The following is a 15487-nucleotide window of genomic DNA, read 5'->3' as shown; positions in this document are numbered from 1 at the left end:
CCCCTACAGAGACTTCGAGACTGAAAGAAGGCATCGATCGATAGGTCCGTTTAACAGCATAAGGATGAGACACAGCCTTATTTCTTCATATTTTATAAGGTGTTCTCGAAGTTAAACTATGAAAAAAACCAAAAAAAAAACCAAAAACTATTTATTCATTCAAAAACTATTTGATTGGGCTGAAATTTTGCATGGTGACTTCTATGACTAAAGAGCGGCAGATCCATACGTAAAATTAAAAAAACAAAAAAAAAACAAAAAAAAAAACTAGGAAGTTTCAAAAGAAGAGAATTCCAAAGGTTAGCGGTTTTCGACCATTGATCTGGGTATCCAGTATTAAACCTGTTCTAAGATCATATGCGGCATAATCACATTAACACACCGGTTCCCGTTAAATCACCGAAGTTAAGCGACGTTGAACCTGGTCAATACTAAAATGGATGATCATTTGGTAATATCAGGTTCTGTATGTGCTCAGAGCCTGGAGAGAGATTGGCGCCGCTAGACTATTTTTGCACGCTGCATTAAATAATTCACCCCCCACAACCCCGGAGGTTTTAGGGACTTATCCGAAGTTAAATCAGGATGAAATTTGGTGACAATTAGTCGAGCAATATGAACGCTAGGCTAGATGCAACAAACACAGCGACAAACTCAAAATAAAGCATAAGCTCCGCATTAACAGAGGTAGAATTTTTTACCATAAAAATAAAAGAAAGAAACAAAAAAAAAAAACACTTACCTCCGAAAACACCGAAACTAATGATAAGGGAAACGATTGAAGTGGAAAATGAGCTGCAAAATATGGAAATGGCACAAAAAATGCCACCCACGATTGTCACGATTCGGCATCCATATTTGTCGGCAATACAGCTAACAATCGGACCTACAGAAAAAACATAGCAATGTTAAAGTAAATTATTTTCTAATTCACATACAAACAAATCATTTTTTTTTAAATTAAAAAAAATAAGAGTGAAAGCTAGAAGTGTGTGTGTGTGTATATATATATATATATATATATATATATATATATATATATATATAATTAAAATAGAGATTTGAATATAACATAGTAATACAAACACAGATGCTACATATAAATACAATATGGTTACTCTAGCTGCCAATACCTGGTGTTGGTTTTGCTGATATTATCAGTCATTTGTTTTTTTTCATTATTATCATTTTCAATAATATTTTCGAAGAGTCACTTACCAAGCCATATTTACAGGATACTCCCATCATTTTCTCCTCACGCTCTCCTCGACGAGACCGTGAACGTTTATACATTTGCCACATTTTTTCACAATTGCGACGTCAGTGTTTACTAATTCTGTACAGTTAACATTCGTTCTTTCAGCTACCCCACGTAAATACGGACCCCTCCCTTCACAGTTAATTAATTTCCGGTCAATTTGATTGGCTATTTACATACGTTTATTTGATTAAGGGAATTTTGAACAGTTAAAAAAGCCTAGCGAGGACTAAGGAACATGGTGTTAACAAAAGCAATAACTTTAACTCAAACGAGCACCGCACACTAATATCTACCTCCGCATGCTTGTTTCTGCCGCGGCAAAGAAATTGGATATCAGAACTGACGTTCCTCCCCTTTATGATCCCAAAGTTCTTTTCATCTTTCTTATCGTCATTGTAGTTGTCGGTGGTCCGGTTTTTTACGCAAACTTTTTAAAATATAAAAAACATAAATGCGAGAACAATTAACGTTATTACGTTATGGAAAACCTGTAGCAGTGGACTCCCATTCTTCATTCTCACAACATTTCCAAGTTTCAAACATTGCAAAACAAAATAAACATCCTATTTCGCTCACCATAATCATTTCAAACATTTTTAGTGTGTCTGTTATATTCATGTGTTTATCACTTAGCAAATGTGTACTTATGCAGAATACGGGCCGCGCAAAATCGTTGTTTAGGAATTCATTCTTAACATGCGAGATGAGAGCTTTTTTTTTTTTTTGTAACTATTACGTACTTTAACTAATATTTCAATACACAGACAATACCGTATAAAGCTTACCTTGAACATCATATCTAAAAAAAAAAAAAAAATAAAAAAAAATAGCACCTTCAATAATCTGCATAAGTACAAAAACATATATACCAACGCAACAAATCAAGATTGTGTAGAACGGAAAATAGAGTTCTCTTTGCTTTTCTCAGTTTTGGAACAAAACAGTTGTTAAGGCAGCCAGTGCTTACCATTCACTGTGGGTAAACGCCAATACCCGCAAGTAAATCCCTCAAAAGAGCAGTAATCGCTCGTGCCCGCCCCTAGTATGAAGTGACAGTACCCACCATAAAAGAGCAATGACCACAATGTATGACTGTGCTCACCACTGGATGACAATGCCCGACAATTGAAGACAGGCGATTTGCCCGCCAGTGGCCACCTCTGTCAAAAAGTGACAGTGACCATCTAAAAGGAGCACTGATCACCAGTTACCGTCAATCACCGTCATAACCATCGGTGACTAACAGTGCCTGCCACTGAATAAGAATGCACGACAATTGAAAACAGGCGGTTTCATTTCAGAGCAGTCTAATAGGGCCTGATAAACAATAATGATTGAGACCGATAATTGCAAAAGCCAGTGTCTGCCAGCAAACGCAAATAATCGCCTCTAAACGCTAATAACTACCAGTTCTCACCATTTAAAACAGACAATTTCATTTCAGAGTAGTCCAATGGAGGCCGATGTTGGCTGACAATGAGCCGACGGTTGTAAAGGTAACCAGTGTCAACACGTAAACGCAAGTAAACGTCTCAAGACAGCACTAACCTCCACTGGATGACAGGTGATTTCATTTCACTGCAGTCCAATGACGACCGACATTGATCTTGATCAGTACCCAACAATGATCAATAGTTGCAGAGGAAGCTAATGCCCGCTAATAAACCCAAGTAACTGTCCCGAACCGTCTTTGGAGACATTTCAATGGAAGCTGATACTATTTATAACCGACTGTGAACGCCGGGAACCGACAGTGAGTTATAAAAGTAGCCAGTATCCGCTAGTAAATGTAACCAGTGACCCTCGGTGCCCGCTACAAGCATCCAGTGGGTACCAGTGACCAACAATGCCTGACAGTTGAAGACAGACGATTTCAGTTCGGAGCAGTTCGATGATACTGATTATGGCCGCGAGTAACCGGCCACTAGTAAACACCAATACTCGCAAGTAATTGCCCCAAACTAGGACTAATCGCCAGTAACCACTATTGCTGATAATGATAGCCAGTAGATTCCGCTAGCTGCCACTGTCAGACAATGCCCGACAGTGGACGCTAAATGATTTCATTTTAGCCACGGCCGTCAATGCCCAGTATTTTCCAGGACCGGTAGTGGTTCTCACTAAGAACCGTAGTTTAATTTGTTTTTCTCTATACAACCTGTTCAGGCTGTGTCATACTTCCACCGGGCAACGCCGGTACACGGGCCCTACTAGTTTTGAATAAACTTGCATTTTAATTGTTCTAATGAGTCATGATTTTCCAATAAGTGGTTTCATACTAACTTTCTATCACATTCGCCCGCTCTCCTTACATTTGAAGCTGATGTACTCCGCATTTAATACACTCAATTATAAGGCAAACCACAATTCATATTTCACTATACTAAAATACGGAAAAAAAAATCATCTCTTTTAATGGAAATCGCTCCCAAGCTTGATTTAAGGCGTTAAAAATATCACTTCAAGGTCAAAAACTAGCCAACAATAAGTGTTAGATAGATAGATTCTGACTCGGAAAATATCTATTCTCTTTCTTTTGTTAGAAACATCGCTCATGGAATGTGAGGAGTAAAGAATAACATCTGGGAAGTAAGTTACAAGGCTTCCGAAAGTAACCCCAAGGTCCGCTTTCTACTCTCATCAAAAGAAATTAATGTCATTATTTCGCTTTAGGTTTCCCCGACGGTGTCCAATATATGAACTTCATTGTTTCTAAATGAAATTTATACCCAGGTGCAGACTGACATTCAAATGCTTGCAGATCTATTGTGGTGATTTTATCCTCACCCACAGTCACTTGTGTTCAATTATTTGAAATCAAGTTTACAGTATATATCTTGTTTTGACACGAACAAAAAAGAATCATAGTTGAAGGCGACATGAAGTCTTTCCCTTTTCATTGGTTACCACACTAAGATATAGAGGAAAACGCCACTCATTTCCTTGGATTGCTCCACTTACTCTTGATCCGAATTTTATAATACTGCGTATTTAGCAAGAGTATCAGAAAGGTGACTGTGGCTAAGTGGTTAACGGTATGGACAGATAACATCGGTATGCCCATTTCGAATCCAGTTCGTTCTACGGAAACAATTTCACCTAGAGATGTTGGTAACCTTCACGCCATCCCTCCTGTATGTATCCGCTGTCTCCATAGAATTCTAACTAGAAAGATATCGAGGAAACAAATACCAACAATATGATTTGTACTAATTGAATGAATGATGCGCAACAGCAGCAGTATCAGTATAAGGTTTTACTCTTGATTTTATTGAAGATTGAACGCAGGTCTCTCGGACCTATTAGCAGACACGGACCATAATGCCAAATGGTCTGGTCATCAAATAACATTAATAGGGTTTTATATATTATTTTATTGCAATGCTTTGAGATGAGTAATTTGCATATTTATTTATCTATTTGCGTACTATTATCATATTCATGTTGTAGTTGTTTCACCACGTTTCGGCCAAATATTCCTCTGACCATTCGGTACAGACTCGACGAAGACCAGATAGGAACGAAAAAAAAAAAAAAAAAACAACAAAAAAAAAACAACAAAAAAAAAAACTCGAATTTATGAGACCAAAAAATCCAAACTTGATTGCTTTTCGGGGTCCTTGGCGCAGTATATACAGGCGTTGAGCCTCTACGGTTCTAGGTGAGCATTGTCTGAAAATAGCGGTTTCAATCCTACTCAAATCCAGAGGATTAGTTGTCCAGAACATGGTAAGACAACTATGGAAGACAGTAATTACTGAGGATACAATGAAGAGTCCCAGCATTCATATTCCGTCGCGGTTAATCACCTGAAGAAACGTGGTGAAACAACTACTATGAAGATGAGGATAACAGTCTGCAAAAAAATAAATTTTAATAGGGTTGATATGCTGTAAAATAAACCAAACTAACCCGAACCGAACATGGCTTTCGTTATGTCATGTCATTTTTGTCAGAGAAAATCATATTAACGAACCGTTTACGATATCATTCTGATGGTAAGATTTTATCGACTGTAAATTATAAAGTACTTCATTTAAAAAGTGCTTGATGAATGATTAATCACCTCTTGTCAGTAGATAAGCATACAGGAGTGTGTACTCGTTTGTTTGGACTTTGTTCTAATTCAGATTAGACAAAGTCAAGTTTAATTTATATCAGTGACTGAAACAGCTCCTTCATAAACAACGTTTCTTTTATTTATTTTTATTTATTTATTTTTTTTTGCGTTGAGGTGACGTGTTTTGTTGACAAAGGACGACACCCCGATGAAATGAAATCGTAATGAATAACAATCATCAGGTGGGCGAAACATGAGCAACCTGAAAGCAGGCAATAAATGAATGCCTTATAGTTTACTGTGACTTAATGTATGTCACGAACCATCAGACATGTATGGACACAATTGTGTGTGCGTGTGTGTGTGTGTGTGTGTGTGTGTGTATGCGTGTGCGCGCGGATGTGCGGAAAGTGACAGAGTATATGGTTTCGGGGGCAATTTGTAAGCCTTTTTAGTTTTATTTATTTTTTTGTTCGCTTATATAAAAAAATAGAGAGACGCGTGTAATAATAGCAACATATATAAAACGCTACTGCGCATGCGTGTTAATCTGGCTCAAACTTAAATTCCATAAGATTTCCACTCTTTAAAATCACTATGGTGTTAAATTTGAAAACTTGTATTGCCTATTTATTTATTTAGGGGGGGGGCAGATAGAAGTTTAGGTGAGCATATCTAAATGGTAAAGTTTACATAATAGTAATAATAATGATGATGATGATGACCCATGTTACTCATCGGGACGTTGAGAAATACAGTGGGATGAAACAAATATTCGTACACATGAAAAATTGTATTTTAATGTATGTAAAACCCTAAACTGAAATAAAATTCGATACATTTTATGTATAAATATAAATACTATTAAAAAAATAATAAACTTAATTAATTCTAATTCTAAATGAAATTAATGCATTTTTATTTGAAGGGGTTAAAAACTATTAGTACAAAAGAACGAAAACATTAATTTTATTCAATACTTTGTGGGATATCCTTTATCGAGTTCAATAGCTACCAGTCTATTCCTGTACCTCTAAATTAATGATTTGCATACAATGACTGGTATTTTTCCCTCATTCTTCTTGACATTCTTCAAATTTTTGATATTTTGAGAGGCTTTTTTTTCTAATTTGAATTTTCAAATATCGCCATAAATTCTCAAAGTTAAAGATTATATCTTGTATTTAAAAAAAAAATCTGAAAAAAAACTTTATCATGTAACTTCTCGCACTTGTTTGATATCTGACCGCAGTGATAGTCATTTCCGCCGATTTAGCTAAAGGTTGGGCACAGGGTGCAGCTATATCGTAGGAGTCCCGCATCATGGATCTGGGATGGGTTGATGAACTTTAGTCCGCAACTAGGTGTTAGATGTCAGCTAGGACAGAAAATAATCCTTCAAAAGTTTCATCCAAATAACCCGTACAGATTAGAATTCAACAATGATCTTTGGACTACTACTACTACTACTACTACTACTACTACTACTACTGCTGCTGGTTCCCGTTCAGTCTTTAAAGGCAATGGGTACCCTTTGTTAAAAAGGGTGTCTGTACGAGGTGTCTACTGTGAAGAAAAGGTTGCGCAATGTTCGACCACACCTTTCTTGAATCGGTATTAGTAAAGTGAAACCCAGGACAACTGAAAACGGTGCCAGGATAAGCAGAGGCCTCCCACATACAGAACCTGGTATTTCCAAATGACTATACATTTAAGACTAATTAGGCTCAACGTTGTTTAACTTCAGTGATCTAACGGGAGTCAATGTGATTATGCTATACATTGGCTGCTGCTGCTACTACCACTTCAACTAGTACTATTGATTTTACTGTTAGTAATGATAATATTCAATTCAAAATCATACTTGGTAATAATGTTTCCACATCATAGGGGACAAATTCGCGTGGTTTCAAACCTTATATGACGTCTAGCTTAATTAAACCCCTGAATAATACCTGAAAATACCTGAATTTAATTTCCAATATCGCCTACCTCACGAGGTTAAGCTAACTAGTCAACTATTTCCATATGAGGTTCTAACTGACCCTCCAGTCACACTCGTCAATCATCTCGCATGAACAGCTGAACATAGAGATCTCTTTCTATACTTCGCTTTAAAAGCCACTAATATGCATCGTTTGCAAAAAAGAAAAAAAAAAAAAAAATTCAGTAAAACCTCGTAATACGGTGGGCCCGAGGATACGTTTTTTCAGTTTACGATGTGGAATACGATGTTTTTTCCGGCCTCTGGTCACGGTATTTTCTCTAATGTAATTTGATTATATACATGTGTATTATATACTTTACTGTATTTTGTTACTAATGTTTAATGCTGTATCCTGGGGTTCTATTGTATATGAATAATATGGGTATTGCGAAATGGTTGTCAATGTGGATTGTAAACTCGAAAAACGAGTCTGTGACAGGGACACGCGCATTAATTCGTCTAGGAGGGTACAAACCTCTAATTTTTCTATTTATTCATAGAATAAAGAAGCAATAACCAGAAGGCCAGTTCTTGATTCTTTCCTGGCTGTAAGTACATTGTAATATATTACACTCCATCGCAATCAATTGAAACACTGCTAAATATTCTCAAAGTACGGTATACTAAATTTATTGGAATATGTTCTCAGAATTGAGAGTTGGGGTTATGTGGTTTAAATGCTGTTGAACTCGTAAATGAAAAACTAGACATTCGGTAAGTTGATAAATAAACCCTTTGCGGTACATTTTATTTTTCTATATTTGATAGTTGCTACAGTTGGTGCTTTGGAAGCGAAAAAACGCAATGCAATTGAAGTCATAATAAGGAAGGCATTTAGACTCGGTTTTATCTCTTCTGACGATTGAGCAAAAGTACCTTTTTCACAAAATGCATCTAAACGCGGAAATTAATACATTTAATATTTAAAGATAAAATTTCCATCGTACTCGGCCTTCAAGAGAAGATATCATCACCGTTAGGGGGGGGTGGAGAGTGACGGTGGCTAAGTGGTAACGACACGAACTGACAACCTGCGTGTTTCAAGTATGATTCCAGTTTATTCCACAGGAATAATTTCACTTAGTGATGTTGGCAACCTTAACGTGATTCCTCTCGCAAGTACCCTATGTCGTCCTAGAAAAATAATTAACTAGAATGTTATCGGGGAAATTAAGACCAACAATAATCATTGCATCTATTCGAAATGAATAAATGAATGGTTCCCAACAACAATACCAATCATCATCGGCAGACCACGAGGGATGATAGACAATAAACCAGTAACCATAGCTCCCCTCCCTTTTAAGCAAAATTGTTTCTTTGGTGGGGCCATTCTACAAAAATTTGCTCAATATCTTTTCTTACAAGGGAGTCACCACTTGCCAAGGCCAGAAAACCACTCGAGAATAAGGGCTGATGAGTGTCAGATGGTCGGCGGCGAGACAAAACCGTAATAATTGGTAATAGTGGAAATTAGGTAGAATTTGATTATTAAAGAAAGCAACTAAACAAGAACTTGTTTACATTGGACTTGAAAATGACCATGTTGTAATTAGCTGGAAAGCAGTCCCGCAGTATAGAGCTCCACAAACGGGCAGTTAGAGAGAAGAAACTTTGTTAATGGAATTTGGGTTTATTTTTAGGCGGAGATAGAGAGTAAGGAAAAGTGTTGATCTAAGTTTTACATTGGCAATTGCTTAATCGTGTGTTATTTTTTTTTTTTTTAGATTATCAATATCTTTTTAACTAAAGTATTTTGTGAAAATAGTCAACAACATGAATTGATTGGATTCGCTTGAATAAAACTTTTTTTTACATACTGCGTATTTTTGGGGGGTGGTGGGATGCGATGACAGGTGAACTTTTTTCTATACAAAATTCAAGGACTGAACAAATGAGAAATGAAAACCATGAAACGTATGTATGCGCATACGATGCTTAATTGAAAAAAAAAAAGGTTTCTTTTCTATACTCACCCACAAAAAGATAACTGCCATTTAGAACTGACATCACCCATGCCGTTTGCGACGTCGTCGAACCAAATTCATATTTGAAAGCGTTCAGAAAAATACCGACACTCAGGCAAATACCGTCGACCAGAACGCTAATCATAAAAGAAGAGGCCGTTACTACCCATCCCCAGCCGCCATCGGGGGCGACGGACATGGCCGGTAAGTCATGGCTGGGCATACTTACAAACTGTACCAATTACAACAATACCTGAAACATAAAATAAGACGAATACAAATACAAGCAAAAAATTACACGCCATCTGGCGGCTATTAATCTATCTTTAAGTATTTTAAAATAAACATTGCAATTTGAAAGTTTTCATTTGGATTACCTCCCTTGCAAATTAATGAATGTAATATTTTAAATGTTGTGATAATTTCTTTACTAATTCACCTTTATTACTGTTAATATCGACGCTTATACGATCTGGTGCCCAGCTTTGCCCGGTCGTAAGATATGAGTAAATATAATATTTTAATTCATGCAGATTTCGTATTTATTCTATACTGATTATTATACTGTATTCAATATATAGCAGTGATTTCAAAGAGTAAAAAAAATTGATTTCGGTTCCATCAGCTAGATTCGGAACCCAAACATTTAGCGCCCTAGGCTTAGGCACTACCGTTTCAGCTATCAACAGATGGATAATAAATCTTTAAAAAAAAAAACAAAAAAAAAAACAAAAAAAAAACACGCATTTAACTAATAAATGTATATTCGCGCCTGTGTTGAAGTAAAAGGTTTGTCGACTTACTCCTGCCAAGTTCAATTTTTTTTTTCAATTTTTACCTTTTAGCAGCTATTTTTACCGGCTAAAAACCAAATCGAATTTGTTCTACGTGTCCAAATCTTCTATATATTAACTTCTATAGAAGACCAAAAATTGAAAGTTGAGTTTGATAGACTGTTCCGCACACACAGAGACATATATATATATTAGTGATGGGACGATGCCTAAATTTTTCTAGATTCCGATACAATTATCGATTCTATTCTAAATTCCCGCTTCCTAGACAATGTTTTCAATTTCTGAACATTTAATTCTAGATTTGATGCTTTATAAACTGTTCAAATGACTGTAAATCCCCCTTAATGCCCGCATACACTTGAAAGAGGAGGGGGCGTATATTATAAGAGTAGATATTTATAAATATTTTTCTGAAATGTTTTCCTTGTAATTGATTTAAAATCGTGAGACAAGATTTGTGCTTTTCTTTTGAAATAAACTTGATTTGCATTTGTTTGTTGTTAATGCTACTTGAAAATTTCATATAAAAATTAGAGTTGACGATTTGTATGCAAAATAAAACCGTGGGAAAAGAATAGTTAACACAGCCTGTCACATGTTCCCCTTTAACTGAGTTTACGCAAGATCTTAAACCGTTTTAAAGTCCATAAGGAACGAACTCAGACACAAAGTTCCTTTATTATAATAGTGTATATATATATATACTCCTACTAGCATGGATGCTCGACGTTGCCCAGGTATTTGGAGATGTATGTTGAGCAAAAAAAAAAAAAAGAAAAAGTGGTCAATTTTTTAAAACTTTGATTCCTATTATGACCCCTTAAAATTTATTGTTTTGGGTTCAAATCAAGTTATTAAGTTAGATCCATGTCCAATGAACATATATCTAAAATTTCAAGTGTTTAGACCCAAAATTGTCGGAGGAGTTTGGTAGAGTTCTCAAAGGTTAAATCGTTGAACTTTGACCCCTTAATCGCCAAATTTATTGCCGAAAACCGATCACATCGATTTTCCCAAATCTCAGTATCCTGTATATCAAATTTCGAGTCTGTAGATTTAAAATTGATAGTTATTGCGTAGGGAAATGTACACACAGATACACAGACAGACAGACAGACGGACACTTTCACTTTTATAGATATATAGATACATGGTTTTTGTGTATTGATATTCATATTAAAAACCGTTTTTTCTATTTATTTAAAAAGAAAATACAACTTTATTATATATGGTTCGGTGAATTGAATTCATCTGCAAAACATCTAGCTAATTTGCATATTCTTTTAAACATTCATTTTAATTAATTCCCTATTAGTTTGTTCTTTTTTTGAGATGATCATCTTTAGTTAACTATTACGTGTAATTATATTCATGCGGATGTTCTACATGATTTATACTTGCGTAATATTTGCGTAAAAAGGTTATAGTAAACATAAACTCCTTTATATATATATATATATATATATATATATATATATGCATGCGTATAGATATTTGTTTAAAAATATAGTCTATCAAACTACTGTTTTTGGTCTACAGACATGAATTTAATATATAGGGTATTCGAACCCATGCGAAACTTTATATTTGAGTTTTAGCTAAGATTATCAGTATTTAAATTTCTGTTTATAAGCAGTTATTATATTTGTATTTGGTTTAATTTTTAAACGATTGCCTCTTGTAAAGAGTGCCGCCATATTTGAAAAGTTCTGGAATGTTCGTTTATGTATCAAGATGTAGATTCCGGAATAATCGAATTGTCAGCTCTCGGCCAATGAAAAGGGAGAATTTATTTTTGTATCGAGAAATGGAAAGAATATGTTATGTCTATGAGTTTATGATCCAGTCACGAAGTGTGCAAACACAATATCTGTAGAATGTGTATATTTTATCCTGGTCTTGGCTGGGGGCGGTAGGAGGACTTAATATTTAGTAGGGAAAATAGGAACTACTTCCTCTAAAAATGCTGCGATTGTCATAACGACTGAATATGTGTAAAATGTCGTTCTAAAGTTACATAAGATAGTGGCTAATAGGCTAAAAGTCTAAACATAATGAATTTGTATGTGGCATCTGTTGTTGCAAACCTACGGTACTTTGGTCCAAAGGAGAATTCTATATGGATATTATTTTATAGCTAGATGTGCATGGTATTTTAGTCTCGTTAATTGTTGAAATTGTATTCGGTATATGAATTTTAAATGATTTTTAATCGGGATGAAAGTTTATCGAAACATGCTTTAGGAATTGGTTTATTTCGAAAGTGTGAAGGATTTGCTTAGCATATGTTTGTTTTCCTGTAGAAACTGTTTATGCAGGTGAAAAATCAAGATCACTTTATACGCCTAGAATAGATATAACATAAACTCATGCTCTTCAATTTAAAATTAGATAGCAATCAATCTAGTATATTGATACTTGATTTGGTTAGCTTCTTTTTTTTTCTTTTTTTTCTTTTTTTTTCTTTTTTTTTTCTTTTTTTTTCTTTTTTTTTTTCTTTTTTTTTTCTTTTTTTTTCTTTTTTTTTCTTTTTTTTTTATAACTCCTGGGTCACTACTTACCTAGGTCCAGGGACCACTCGAGAATGACGATTAAAAATATAGTCAATTTGACGATGACCGCCTTTATGAGAGAACTGGAAGCAATGTGCGGGACGGGCAGAAGATTACTTAAAAGAAATTGATTATCCAATGGGAGGTTTCACAAGTATTAGTTCACATTAGTATTTAAGACGACCCCAATGTTATGAAACAGATTCGTGTTATCTTGCCCCATAAATGTGATTTTCTAATAAAAGAACTGGTTAGGAAGCAGATTCGTGTTATCTTGTTTCGTAAATGTGACTTTCTAAGAAAAGAAGCGTTATTCACAAAAGTTTCGTTTGGTTTTTGAGAGAGAGAGAGAGTTCTTTACTGTAGTTGTGGCTAAACGAGTTCTTGCTGCGAATGCTTTGTAAATGGTACCAGGAATTGGAGTTGGGTCGAGCACTTACCATGAATATAACTATATAATAAAAACTAGTAACATCTCTTCTGTGTATGAACAAGGTTGTAGGAAAGAGAAGAGATCGTCTCTCCACTAGATTGTGAAGTTGATTTTGTGCCTTGTCAAGACAGGAAAGAGTATTCAGAATAACACTTCCCCAGATATGACAACAGTACTCCATCTTAGAACGTATCTGACATTTTATTTTCGCCCTCCCCATCCTACTATATTATTGAGGCGAATATAATTTAGTTCGCTGAAATTTCTGTCTGATAATAATTACGCCGGATCGGTTTACAAATAAAAAGTTGACATTTTCTATTACTTAGTCAAAACATAGAAACCACTTCACACATGGACACATTTTGCCATGCGTTTTAATCATAATTAACAATTTAATGTTTATTGTTTAATTACACCCACACACACACACAGAGCACAAGTCTTACATAAAATTCTTTTATCAAAATTAAATACCCGATTTTACCAAAAACTAATAAAATATTGTCCTAAAATCGATTTAGTACATAATAACTTGGCTTGTGTGCTAGTCATTCAAATACATTTTTAGCAGAAGAAAACGCACTCCAAATATCCATTTTGCAAAGAAAATGCTAACGACGGATATTTTTGTGGCTAAAAATCCATATTATACAACTTTATATTGTAGCATGTCCGCTTAAAAATTTATTGTAATTCGATAGCGGAATAAATTATATAACGGTTTAAGAGATTCCAACGAGAGAGAAAAAAAATGTATATTTAAATGAGTGGGGTCACCAACAATTGTTTTTTTTTTAATACTTGTTTTATTATTTGATATTTTTATCTTTCAAATTATTGAAATAATTTTAACATGCTTTTTTGGCAAAACCATTTTGAAGGCAAATGCTTTTCCCAAAGAGTTAAAAAAAAAAAAAAAAAAAAAAAAATGGCATGTGTTTCTAAGCATTTTTAACTTCGAGTGTGCTTCGCTTCTCCCCTGATTTTGCTGGGTCCAGTTCAGGGTCATTGAGCGTGAATTGAGGTTGTGTCTATTTTCTACTTTTTCTTTTTATCCTGTGTACGTGTGTGAGTGTGTATATTTTTTGCATTGACTATATTTCATGGTTTTAATAAGCTATGTCCAGTGTTCGCCTTATAATAAGAGAACTGTTATTTAATTTTGATTTTAATTCATTTCTAGTATGACGTTCGTTTTAGTCTAAAATATCCATAATATTTTATGTTAGAAATACTTACAATTTAATAATTATAATTTAATAGCTAATTACCGTAATTTGGGGTAATTGCGCCAACTAAAAAAAAGTGCTCTTTATATGCGTGGTTGTCAAAACAGCACTTTTAGCAAGTTGGCGTAATTACCAACGCCTTGGCGCAGTTACCCAAAAGTACGATATATAACTAATTTTAACATTTTGGACACTGCCATTCTCCTGTGAAGTTCAAGCCAGCATCTAAGGGTAATTTTGTGCCTGTTTCATGCTTATACAATCTTTAGTGTAGAAAATGATAATTATTACCTGTCGAACGATTCAATCTCAGTTGCAAAGTTGCCTTTGGCTCTGCAGCCTGATATTCAACACCTAAGCCAACATCAATGGACATGGAAAAGAATAAATTTTAAACTCCACAATGTCGAATTAGCAGTACATTTACAGTAAGCTCAGTTATATAGTGTTCAACAGCAGAGGCCGGAACATCGCTATATGTCTAGTTTAATTGCTTATTATATATTTTCCTAGAGACCAAAACTTGGTTAGTGAGGAAGTAATAACAATATTTTAATATAAATACTTATGATTATTAAACACATACACATGTTTATATAAATTTATTTTTTCGTGTGTGTTTTAATACAACAACGAAGAGGATATTCGTTATTTTTATCAAAGTAAGAATAATTTCAAATTTTTCACAGATACAGAATCTCGATTCTTCCATCCGTGTTTTGCTAGAATCGGCCATTCGTGTTTGTTTCGATACAACAATAGCGTCAACAATATGATCCTGTTGTTTCCCGGGGAGATTTACTTGGTTGAGGAACATCCTGGGAACGCAACCAGCTCCTCGGGGGAATAAACGATATCCAAATGATAGGCACATGGAAATATCAATACAACGGGTCGATATGTCGTCGGCTATAACTGGCTGGCATGGGTCGCTTCTTCATTGCGACGTTACAGGCATCTTTCCATTGCCGGCATTAATGGCATGCTGAAATCGAACGCTTGTACAAAAATAGCGAACAAATGCATTTTTATAAAAATATAATTTATTTAAAATTTAACAACGAGGAGCATATTTTTATAAAGACCAGTTGAAACCAGACGCATGCTATGTCGTATCCGCTGGCCCCAGAATGCAAGCGTCAACTGTTTTAACAATACAATCATATTTCAATTCTCTCTTTCAATGAAGAGAGAGAGA

General features: G+C 34.9%; 1 protein-coding gene across 3 annotated transcripts in view; it reads right to left on the bottom strand.

The window, feature by feature from the left end:
- Positions 1-15487, bottom strand: part of LOC145277658 (monocarboxylate transporter 12-like) — a 186837-nt gene that overhangs the window by 35444 nt on the left and 135906 nt on the right. For all 3 annotated transcript variants that reach the window (XM_080129291.1, XM_080129292.1, XM_080129294.1), the window contains exons 2-3: positions 9285-9528; positions 743-886 (exon numbers count right to left, since the gene is read on the bottom strand). In XM_080129291.1, the coding sequence (XP_079985417.1) occupies positions 743-886; positions 9285-9498 (358 nt within the window). In that variant the 5' untranslated portion in view covers positions 9499-9528. The remainder of the gene's footprint in view (positions 1-742; positions 887-9284; positions 9529-15487) is intronic.

Source organism: Euprymna scolopes, chromosome 6 (assembly GCF_053919585.1).
Source record: "Euprymna scolopes isolate OS-2025 chromosome 6, ASM5391958v1, whole genome shotgun sequence".
Taxonomy (NCBI): domain Eukaryota; kingdom Metazoa; phylum Mollusca; class Cephalopoda; order Sepiida; family Sepiolidae; genus Euprymna; species Euprymna scolopes.
The sequence above is the reverse complement of the archived record's forward strand: the minus strand, read 5'-3'. Positions and strand labels throughout refer to the sequence as shown.